The 12,035-nt window shown below is 52.0% G+C and overlaps 1 protein-coding gene across 1 annotated transcript in view; it reads right to left on the bottom strand.

The window, feature by feature from the left end:
- Positions 1-11,093, bottom strand: part of TG (thyroglobulin) — a 266,107-nt gene extending 255,014 nt beyond the window's left edge. Inside the window, exons 1-5 of the mRNA XM_034668642.1 lie at positions 11,027-11,093; positions 9,976-10,084; positions 8,584-8,681; positions 7,318-7,521; positions 6,792-6,951 (exon numbers count right to left, since the gene is read on the bottom strand). Of these exons, the coding sequence (XP_034524533.1) occupies positions 6,792-6,951; positions 7,318-7,521; positions 8,584-8,681; positions 9,976-10,084; positions 11,027-11,093 (638 nt within the window). The remainder of the gene's footprint in view (positions 1-6,791; positions 6,952-7,317; positions 7,522-8,583; positions 8,682-9,975; positions 10,085-11,026) is intronic.
- Between the last annotated feature and the right edge of the window lie 942 nt (positions 11,094-12,035).

The following is a 12,035-nucleotide window of genomic DNA, read 5'->3' as shown; positions in this document are numbered from 1 at the left end:
ACGCACAGAAAGTTTCAATCACTCTAGACCCATGTGCTGCTGATTCGACCCAAAGGCCCACTTCAGGGTCATGTCCCAGGACCAGGGCAAGCAGCAGGACGTTGGAATCATCTTCCTCCCACCACGTCAGGGTCAGAGTCCTCCTCTCTGGGTTTACGGTCTTAATAGCTACCCAGTACCTGGGCCTCCGTGTGCTTTTTGCGTGCACCTCACTCCCGATATCCCTCCTTCTTGCATACGGGAGATCGCGGTGGCTTCAGCTAGAAGGGGGTCCTCCCGACTCCCCAGGAAGACGACCTGAAGGCAGCTACTGCCACCTGGACTCTCGAGGGCTGTCCTCTGCTGGCCTCGGGGGCAGACCCCCTGCGCTGACAGTGCTGTGTGCACGGAAAGGAGCTCGGGTCTGGAGCCAGACATGTCAGAGCTCCGACCCTGGCCTAGCCACATGGGGTCCTTGCTGATCGTTACTACTCCAGAAAATAACAGAGGACATGCTCTGAACAATCAGACACTGCACCAAGCACCCCCTAATCTCACTGAATCCTCACAAAAACCCTTCAAAAGCTGCATTTCACATGAGAACCCTGGGATTCAGAGTGGTGAGGTGACTGGGTCTCAGCTGGCCCAGCCCAGACCCAGGGCCAGGCATTCTGAGTCCATCGCACCTGGTCTCTCTTCAGCAGCTGGTGGGATGGGGGCTGCCTCGGAGACAGAGTCTGTTCCTCAGAGTACCCCGCCATCAATAAGAAGTTCAAACTCTGAACTTCCTCGATTGCCTTTGTTTTCCAAGTCAGATTTGATACAATCTGGTTTTGGTAGCTGATTTCTGGAATGGTGTTGTCACTCTGAATTCTAGAATCTTCCTCCAGCATAGCCATGGGCACTGGGATGGCTTAGTCACTGCTTTTCTACCGTCATCAGTGCTTTCCTGTCAGCCAGGGTGGGAGGGCCTCTGCCATGCTTCCAACCTCCTGCTTATTAGATCCCCACCCTTCTCTGCCCCCCAACAAAAGCCCAACTACTGACACTGAACCTCAGGTCCAGAGGAAAGAGGGGGAAGGCTCCATCCTAATACTTGGGCCAGCCAGGTTTGGAACCTGGTGCACAGCCAAAGAATGCTCCTGGAGGAAGTGAGTCTGGAGTGGGATTCTGAAACCAAGAACAAGGATTTGGCAAGGAGAGAATGGAGAACGTGTCTAGAAGGATCATCAGCACGTCTCCAAGTTCAAAAGCAGGGGTAGAGGACAACAGTGTGGGCAGAAGAAACTGAGAGGCTGGTCATCACTGGGGGAAGCACAGGTCTGGTGGAGAATGTCGGGACGCAAGCATCTCTACCATGAACACACTGTTCCTGAAAGCTCCGTGCCCACTCTCCTTCTAGACAAGGGTCTTAGGAAACAGACTGTCTTGCTAGCAGCCGGGCACAGTCAAGTCATAGAGGACCCTATGGCAAAGGGCATCGTCCCTTTTATGAAGATCGGAGGAGNCAGCTGGCCCAGCCCAGACCCAGGGCCAGGCATTCTGAGTCCATCGCACCTGGTCTCTCTTCAGCAGCTGGTGGGATGGGGGCTGCCTCGGAGACAGAGTCTGTTCCTCAGAGTACCCCGCCATCAATAAGAAGTTCAAACTCTGAACTTCCTCGATTGCCTTTGTTTTCCAAGTCAGATTTGATACAATCTGGTTTTGGTAGCTGATTTCTGGAATGGTGTTGTCACTCTGAATTCTAGAATCTTCCTCCAGCATAGCCATGGGCACTGGGATGGCTTAGTCACTGCTTTTCTACCGTCATCAGTGCTTTCCTGTCAGCCAGGGTGGGAGGGCCTCTGCCATGCTTCCAACCTCCTGCTTATTAGATCCCCACCCTTCTCTGCCCCCCAACAAAAGCCCAACTACTGACACTGAACCTCAGGTCCAGAGGAAAGAGGGGGAAGGCTCCATCCTAATACTTGGGCCAGCCAGGTTTGGAACCTGGTGCACAGCCAAAGAATGCTCCTGGAGGAAGTGAGTCTGGAGTGGGATTCTGAAACCAAGAACAAGGATTTGGCAAGGAGAGAATGGAGAACGTGTCTAGAAGGATCATCAGCACGTCTCCAAGTTCAAAAGCAGGGGTAGAGGACAACAGTGTGGGCAGAAGAAACTGAGAGGCTGGTCATCACTGGGGGAAGCACAGGTCTGGTGGAGAATGTCGGGACGCAAGCATCTCTACCATGAACACACTGTTCCTGAAAGCTCCGTGCCCACTCTCCTTCTAGACAAGGGTCTTAGGAAAGAGACTGTCTTGCTAGCAGCCGGGCAGAGTCAAGTCGTAGAGGACCCTATGGCAAAGGGCATCGTCCCTTTTATGAAGATCGGAGGAACAAAGATTTTTCCATCTTCAATAGAAGAAAAAATTGTGTTTTTCTGAAAAACAGGTTTACTTTTATCTGGTGGAAACCAAAACTGAGAGTGTTTTCTCTTCCTCCGGTTATAAGGTGCTCAGAGACAAATATGCAACCCTTTCATTTGTGCTATGGAAGGGGTGGGTTTAAATAGATGATGGGGATTAAGGAGTGCTCTGTTATGATGGGCACTGGGTGTTTTACGTAAGTACTGAATCACTAAATTACACACCTGACACTACTACTGCACTGTATGTTAAATAACTGGAATTTAAATAAAACCTTTTTAGAAAAAAAAAAAGAAAACTTCATAGAATGAGTGGTACGTAGCAACCTTTGACTTGTCTTATTCTTATTTTCTCCCCTTATTTTGCCTCCCCTGTGATTTCCTCTATTTCCCATTTCTATCCTGTTCAGGGTGTGTCAGAAGAAAGGAGGAAGAGAAAATAGCACAAAACCTTAAAAATAAAAAATGATGTATTTCATTNTCCCCTGTGATTTCCTCTATTTCCCATTTCTATCCTGTTCAGGGTGTGTCAGAAGAAAGGAGGAAGAGAAAAGCAGCACAAAACCTTAAAAATAAAAAATGATGTATTTCATTTAGTGGAAACAACGTATTTCCCTTCGGTTGAATTAAAGCAAAACCTCAGAAGGATCGTAAGAACGTTCTCAAGAGAGAAAATCATAGTGCAGGGAGAAAGGTGGCAGTCCTGAGTTGATGCTCAGCTTATGGCCAACCCAGAGTCAGAGAAATCACAGTTCAGGCTCAGTTGGAACATGAAATGTCAGACCACACCAGGCACGTGGTCCTGGTTGTGTGCAGAACAGCATCCGTGCCCTGGGCTCAGGCAGCAGACACCGCTACTCAGTCAGATACTCCACTCTACCCACAGACTGTCCCTCCAGAAATCTAACCATCAATTAATAAATTAGCAATCTAGGTGCCAGAAGCACGCTCCTTCAAATAGGAGCCGTGACCTGGCACGGATGTCTCCTACGAGGATAACCGACGATCAGTCTACGAAGATATCTCCACATGTTCTGTAATGATGTCTCTTTGCCACACATTAAGATGCATCTGATCCTTCTCATGGGGTTATCTGACTGGCATGGGTGGCCAAGGATCTGCAGGAAGACCGGTTGCTAAGGAAGTTTGAGGTTGCTTAGTCACTAAGGACAAGAGCTGATAAACCAATTAACCGACTTTTAGCTTGGACCACTAAGGCCTGGCAATGGCATCAGCTCTTCAAACCTTGACCTACAGTCTGCTTAGCCAGAATGCATTCTCCAGTGAGTGGTGCATGAAGGCAGTAGGGAAGCGGGGTAGAGTGAGAAGAACCAGCAACGCTTACTCCACACCACGACATGGTCTTCAAAGTCACCAGCCAAACAGGCGTCCTTAGCCATGGCCTTCAGGAGGCCAAAGGACCTGCTTCAAACGGGCAAACACTACAGCCACGTTCAAGGCAAATCGTCACCTAGCACATGAAGAACCCACAGCAGGTTGGCCGATGAGCTCGCCATAGGTTCCGGCCTCCCCTACCGGCCGCATGCAAATAAGTCAGCTGCATCATCATCTCCACTTAAATGTCCCAAAGAAAGTCTCTCAGATTCAGTATTGCAAAATCAAACTTGTGACATTCCTTTTCCAAACTCATCCCATCCCATGCGCCCAGAAACCAGACGTGGGTGTCACTCTTCCTCTCCGTCACCCTACTCCTTCACCAATGTTTCTCAGCAATGTTTCACCAGCCCTCCCGTCTCCTCACTGTGCTCTCCATCATGAGCTCTCGGTCTGCGCCAACATGGCCTCTCGCCTGGATCTGTGCAGCAGCCTCCAGATCCACAGAGCTGCCTCCCCGCACCCCTTCTGCTCTTCCCTGGCCAGTCCATTCTTTCCTAAATTCAAAATACACCCAATCTCCCCCCACAGGCTCAAAATTCTTGACGCAATCTTGGGGACATACTAATCCTAAAAAATTACCCCTTGCTTATCTGAAATTCAAACGTAACTGGCCATCCTGTATTTTATCTGCAACCTTAGGGAGGGAATTTAGACTCTCTACGTGGCCTCTGTGGCTCCTACCACCATGCCCTGTGGAGCAGCTGGGCCTGGCACCGCCCGGGTCAGCTTATCAAGAAACCCCTAAATACGGCTGGGCTTCCAGTAACTAACCACCCAACCCTTCCCATGACCTTTCTAAATCGGAATTCCCCCCTGAGACATGCTTGCTAACATAAAGGAAAGGATCCCATTTCAGGAGTAAATTTTGTTGTTTTTCTCTCTTAAACAATGGATGCTTCGTCTTGAACTTTTGTATTTAACTTGACTGCCCTCTCGTGGAAGGAGCTGGGAACTGCGCCTCAAGCTGGCGCCGCAAAGATGCTCTTGAATGCACTGGTGGTAAGCATAGACTGCAGGCCTGCTGTGCACAAGGCTCTATGCTGGGTGCTGCAGGGAAAGAGAGCTGAATCGAGGGTGTGTGGGATGGTAAGCGGAGCCAGACAGCTCTAGCGCCCACTGACTGTGCTTCCCAGGGTGAGCTCCTTAGCCCCTGTGTTTCAGATTCCTCATCTGTCTGCTGGAGAACATAATTATTTCTGAAAGTATTAAAGGAGGCAGAAGGATGTCAAATTGTCTGTACAGAGTAAGCACTCAGTTGAACTTGAACTGAGCACACACTGGTTTGCCCCAATGAATATCAGCAAATCGGGCTTTTGGGAAATTCTTATGTGCACACAGGCAGGCCATTCTCTAAGCCTGGGAGGGAAAAAAAAAACTTAATTTACATTTGTTGCAGCTCTGTGATACAGGAGGAATCCCTACAGACACATAATAATTTGCATTTGTCTCAGTGGTTTCATAGACAAGGCCTCATCAGATCCTCACCAGGACCTAGTGGGCAGGGAGCTGTCTCCATATTTCAGATGGGGAAACTGAGGCACAGGGACACAGACAGGGTAAATGAACAGGTCACATTGCCAAGCAGTGGCCAAGTTCGAATGAGGGTCACAGAGGCAAATGCTATGGGGCCAGGCAGGTAACATGGACGGAAGGAGAAGGCAAAGGGACACAGAGGGACACAGAGCGCTGGACTGCTGGACCGTGTGTGATCAGTCCAAAAAGAACAGTTCAAGGCCAGCTTCCTGGTGCCATGGGGGAATTCAGGAGTTCAGGATTTTGTGTATTAAATTAAACATAAGAAATTGCTGATGTTCAACTCTTTTTACCTACGCAAACAGAAATTTCATGGAGTTAACTCGAAATGCTCGCATTTTAAAAATACATATAGCTCAAGTAAGGCTTGTCTATGGGACTGCTCCTGTGGCCTGTGAGCCTGCGACCCCTCCTGGCACAGCCCATGGGAATTCTCTCTCAGAGAGGGAAAGAAACGGGTGGCTTTGGAAGGCAGCCACACCGAGGCTCAGGTTCTCCCAGAGAATTCCCATCAGTATTCACAGACTAATACTCTTACTGATTTCACTCAGGGCATTTCAATCATGTCTGAAGTCTGTGCTGGCCCTTGACAACGATGAAGTGCCCAACTTGAATAGCCAGAGCAATCTGATTATTTGGGCCAAGATCTACCATGCATTTCCCTTTGTACCGTTGTTCCTTCAGTTTTTACGCTTATTTATAGGTGCATACATACACGCAATTTACAAAAATGCATAAATATGGTCATGCCCATGCTTGCAAGAGTGCCATCTTTTCTCCTTCTCCGCTGCTTCCTTTCTCCCTACCCCTGCTTCTCCACAGCAACTTGACCCTGCCGATGGCCGTGATCGCCACCCCGTGTACGCTCACGCATCCGATCCCCTGTGCTCACCTAGTCCCGCACGGACACGAGCAGAACTGCATCCCTGTCCACGCACGTAAAAGGATGAGTGCCTATTTGCTTTGTACAAAGTAAACCATACAAGTGCTTTGTATCTTGTATCAAATTATAACACCTGCTCCAGCTCCCTCTCCAAATCCACTGGTAGAGTTCCAGCGCACTTCTGTTTCACGGCTGCGTAACTATTTACGGTGGCGGCCCGTTTACCCAGCCATCCACCTTGGGTTTCTCAGTCACTTTGTTCTCCGTTTTCTGCTACAGTGAGAAGCAATGCCGTAGACATGCTAATACGTATGTCTTCGCTTTCTGGTCTTTTTATTTCTGTGGGCCACCTGGCCCATGGGTGGGGTTCACATATTTTTAATTCGGATGGCTGTTGCCAGCTTGCTTTGTTAAAAATGCTGTTGTCCTTCAGATGTCCAGCAGCTTATGAGAGTGAGGCCTCTCTCAACTCCCACCAGCCTGTGCCTCTGACACCCCAAAGCCCCCAGCCCCAGTGTGAGGATGAGCTTTGGCGGGGGATAGCAAGAGATGGCCCAGCATTGCGCATACCCCAGAGGCCAGCTCCCCTTACCTGTTGTAGCTCTGAACCAGGTCAAAAATCATCATGTCTGTGGTGTTGACAAACTTGCACTGGACAGGCAGGAACCCCCCATCTGGAGAACACTGGGGAGGTGACTTGTCTCCCACCCCGTGGAGGAGACGGCGGTTTCTTATCTCACAGCTCCTGGGACCTGAACATTTCCAAGGAAAAATCTTCAATGCTTAGGTACGAGTAGGTGCATGCACTTCTGCAGTCCGGAGGGGGACGTGCCTCCAAGATACATGACCTAGACCACACAGAGACCGAGTCCTGTGCGGGGGACTTGCCGGTGCTCGTGACCTCCATGCCTATGCTTCTAACCACCAGCCAGCAAATCCCGATCGTGCAGCACGTGGCAGCATTAGAAGTGATAAAACCTTCCTAAAATGCTCTCATTTTCTGTACTGAGGGCCAGGCCCTCTTCCTTTGGTCAGGGAGACCTGAGAAGGTCTTGGTTACATGTGGAAAGCAGCGCACACTGGGGGACATGCGAGCTGCCGGGGCTCCAGAGACTTACACCGTGTCGGCCTCCCTCGCTGGCGTGTCCCGTACACCTCCATCCCTTCTGTGTCCACACACCAGCACTGCTCCCGCCCCAGGTCACACTGCACGGGCGCGTAATCCCCCGAATCCTGACACTGGGGGAGGTAGGCTGTGGCCGTGCCGTTAAGGTAGCCGCTCAGCAAAATCTGTTGCTTCTGCAGTTGGCAGAAAGATGGACCTAAGGGTGCAAGGAGCAGTGTCAGACCGGGCTGCAGGGAGAGCGTCGGGCTCCCTCCCTGGAGATTGGATATGTCCTTCCCACCTCCGGGGGAGAGGGAAGGACAGGCCCACAACCCTGGGATCCTCAGAGCTGGCAGAGAGCTCAGGGCCAGCGCTCCTACTGGCTTTATCCCAGGGAAGGGCCGACTCCAAGTGCCCATCGGTCCACCGGACCCCCCACAGTCCCGGCGCTGCAGAGCTTGTGGAATCGCATTCCCGTGCCCCTGCCCACACCCTCCCTGTGGAACCCTCCCTGCACCACTCTGGGCCTCCCTCCTTATCGATAGGGTTGGAACACAACCGCCTTCGTCGGTCCCTTAGATTAGTGACCTTGACAATCACTGCCCCTGCTGAATGCCTACTGTGTGCCCAGGGTTCAATCTGTGTCTTAAATCCTGTGAGGCGGATCCTACATTCGTGTAACAGATGAGGGTGTGGGACCGGGCCGGCGTCATTCAGCCAGAGCGCGCTGGGAGCCAGTCTGCTCCCCAGGCTAGCCAGGCTGGCCGCGAACGACCCTGTGCCCCAAACAGAGTTTTTCTCCTTAAAGGAGATCTTTGGCTCCAGGCTCAATATCACCATTTAAAGATGACCAACTTCCAGGGACCTTTGTTTTAGGCTTAGCTTTGACATGCTTTACAGGGGGCTGTGTTTCTTTGACTACACATGATAATCATTATTTTTAACAGGGAAATTTTCACCTAAGTCTCAGCTTGTAGAAACACCTGAGGCGAGAAAGCACTAGGTGTGTCCGCGGCCTAATTCTGCTTCCAGAGGCCTTGGATGTCTGGCCCTGGGGCCTCCTCAGTGCCAGGCTGGTAGCTGGCAAGCGGGCCAGCTCAGCACCTGTTTGCTGAACAAATGACTTGTTGGACCCACTGGATTTTCAGAGTCCTGCAGGAGGGAGGGCCTTGTGTGCAGAACTGTTATCCTAACTGGAAGAGGAATGTCCAGCAGCCCAGAGGGAGACCCGCCGGGTCACAGGGACCCTCCTTCCCCTGACGCCCGTTATTGCACTCACAGGCTGCGGGCCGAGCAGGCCGCCTGCTGCCGGGCACCTCCCTGCCATTGGCATCCACGCACCAGCAGGAGCCCCCATCATTCCGGCACTGGACGGTCCTATGGGCAGGAAAGACACACACACGGACAGCGTAACTGGGGCCCTGAGCTGCAACCCAGCTTAGTTTTCCTCTTCCTTTCTGGTCTTCCAAGTTTGAATTCATTTAAATTAGGGAGACATGGAGTGGAGAGGGGTGGACGACCTAGGGCCAAAGCAGGACTTTTCCTATCTTGCTCATCCCCGAGACATCTCAGCCGTCCACCCTCCAGCCATCCTGTCTACAAGGGGGTAAAGGCAGGGCCCTTGTTAAGTGGCCCAGGGGCGGGCAAAACATCAGTGAGGTCCAGGCCAGTGGAGAGCGGAGCCCTGGGCGTGGGTTACACAGGGAGACATGTTCATGGGTTGCCCGCGGCAAGTGGTGGCTGCAATGAGGCCCGCAGAATGATCAGGTGTCCTCCTAGGGGCAGAAGGAGGTCCGAGGTGCTCTGGGTGAAGAGAAAAGCATAGGCAAGCCTCCTGAGGAGGACCAGGAGGGCTTGGAACTGCAAGGGACGGGGAATGGCGACACGAATAAGGCTTCAAAGGCGAGCCGCCCCCCGCCTCCTGGGCTGCTCCAGATGTTCCAGATGCCCAAGGGCAGGGGCCAGACCACAGGGTGTCTGCACTCTTGGGAGTGTGTCGGGTGCTGCGGGGCACATTAAGAGCGCATAGAAAACAGAGGTAGGCAGGGATGACTCACAGTCCATGGACAGGGTTCCCCTCGTCCAACGTGACTACAATTGCACGGGAATGTCAAACTCCAGGCCCACACAAAGGAGTCCTATATGTTCTGCCAGGCAGTTATTTAGATTATCGCTCCGTTCTACACGGAGAGTCCCGGATGCACGTTCACGTTAGGGCAGCCAAACCCCCTTCCGGAAAGGAGCTCACTGTGGGGAGACAGAAGCGCCTGGCCCAGATCACAGGCCTCGGCAGGGCTGAGGTGCAGGCGGCTTGTACGTCCCCTTACCTGACTTCTCAAGAGCACGCACGCAGGGGGAGGTGGGGGCAACACATCAATCCCCCACCCCTTTCATTAAAGCAATTACGCTGCAAGATTTGGCCGGAAAAGAAGGGAAGTCCTCGGTCCTGGCTGGGATGAAGCAGGGCCTGGGGCGCTCTGGTCAGATTATCCAGTGTCCATCAGCCTGAGGAACAGACCCAAGAGGCGGGCACCCCCCAAGTGGCAGGGGCCGCATGTCATGGGCACGGGCGGGGGAGAGTGAGGGCACCTCGCAGAGTCGGGGGGAGGGGATGAGATAAGCTTGACGTTTTCTTAGGGCCCCAGAGTCCACGGGGCTGAGGAAGGCTTACTGGTAGCTGCCGTCTTCTGTGCACTGAGGAACGTGGTCTGCTCCCTTCAGAAAGGCCTCCTCCCTCTGCAGCTCGCAAGGACGCAGGGGCTGGGCTTCCACCTGATACTCTGGGGAAAGGGAAGCCACTCATCAGGGAAGCGTATGCATGGGATTCCGGTAGCAAGACACAGATGCTCTCCTGGGTTGTATTTCTGGCATCATCATCAACAATCACATTCTAACTCACAATTTGACAGTTATGCATGCGTTTCTAAATATGCCATTGGCTCGTTTAACCCTCAGCCTCTCCTGGGAAGTGATGTCTGCATTTTACCCTTGTGTCACTAAGACAGCGACAGGCACGTGCTCAAGGTCACAACCACTGGCAAGAGCAGGATTCAAAGTCCAACCTCAGACCTCGCGTTCCCCTGAGTCTCGGTGGGGTTAGGTCTGAACACCAGAAAGAAAGTGCTTTTGGATTTATCAAACCATCCCTGGGGGCAGGACACCTTCTTGGCAGAGGTCAGGAATGCAAACTAGTAACTCTCACAAGTCCTCATCTCCATTGAGAAGGCACGGGACACGCAGGCACTTACTGGGAAGTCACAACCACGACTGGAGGTGTCACTGGCTTACTTTTCCAATGAGAAAACTGAAGCTTAGACTTACCCAAAGTCACCAAAGCAAGGGGTTCAGCCTCTGTTCGAACTTATGTCTCTTTCACAGAACAGGTGAATTTGGGTTTTTTGCTACCTGTGGACTACTTTCCAAATGCCTCACATGGATGGCCTCAGCTAGCTAAGGGAATTAAAAAAAAAAAAAAAAATTTGCCAGTGCAAAGATTCACTAAAAGGATGGGGTGGGGGGAGCTAAAATGACCTCAAGGCAATTCAGTCCACCTCTCTGAACCTCTGTCTCTTCATCTGAAAACCTTCCTCAGGACACTGTGAGGATTGAATGAGATCACAAATGTGCCGAGGCACTGGGGCAGAGTCTGGCTGCCATTGGGAACCATAGCCTGAGAGCTCCCTCCAGACCCTCTGCTCCATGGCCTTGGGCTCATAACTCACCGAAGATGTTGGCCGACACCAAGCAGGCTGAGCCCAGCAGACTGAAGACCCACAAGGCCAGGCCCATTTTTGTGGGCCCTTCTGGGGATGAAGGGCTGGAAGCCACTGCTCACCCTTGGCTCTGGCCAGGGAGCCTTTATAGAGCTGCCGTGAGGGGGGCACTCAGTGACGCAGTGCCTGCCCTGTTTTCTCTGCTGGTCACAAGGGGTCCTCCACCTGCGTCTGTTCTCCCTCTGAGGACACTCGTGTGGCCAGTGGGGGACGAGAAACCTGTTGAGGCTCTGTGGAGCAGAACAGGGCTGGGGAGGCTTTGAAATTCATCTTTACAGGTGAAGTGAATTCATCTTTACAAGCTCTGCAAGTCTGCGGGCAACGGGCTCAGCGCTCCTGGGAGAACGGCATTTCTGCCCTCCCTTCCACCCTCCCTTGCTCCTTCCTTCCTTTCTCCCTTCCTCTCTCCTTCCGTTCTTCTTCCTTTCCTTTCTTCTTCCCTTCCCCCCTTGCTTCCTTCCTTCCTTCCATCAATATTTTTGAGAGCCCCCCACCGGCGGACACTATTCCAGGCCATGAGAATATGGTAGGGAACAGGCAAAGTAGTTAGTAGAGAATATAAGAATTTTAGTGAGGAAAGCCAAATACACACACATTCCTAATCATACTTACTCTCCTCTCCCCTCCACCCAGGATTTCAGAATCCCCACCCCAAAGGCCGCAGGGACTGTACCTTCCACATAGAGACCCCTAAAGCAGTGTGTTTCCTCTTAGCAAAGCCAGGCTCCCTCCTTTACTCATCTCGCTGTGTGACTACGGAAATCTCACCTCATCCTCTTGAGCCCCTGCCTCCGTCTCTAGAAAACAGAGGAAGAGGAAAATAAAAACGTGCACCTCCTTGCTAGGGAATAAACGGACATTGAAGTGTATGTGCGCAAGAGAAGCTAGCAGTCCATATTACCGATTTTCTCTTTTGCAAATGACAGGGTGCCAGAGGGTCACAGATCCGCAGAACCAC

Source organism: Ailuropoda melanoleuca, chromosome 9, assembly GCF_002007445.2.
Source record: "Ailuropoda melanoleuca isolate Jingjing chromosome 9, ASM200744v2, whole genome shotgun sequence".
Taxonomy (NCBI): Eukaryota; Metazoa; Chordata; class Mammalia; order Carnivora; family Ursidae; genus Ailuropoda; species Ailuropoda melanoleuca.
Note: the sequence above shows the minus strand (reverse complement) of the source record. Positions and strands in the feature narration are given on the sequence as shown.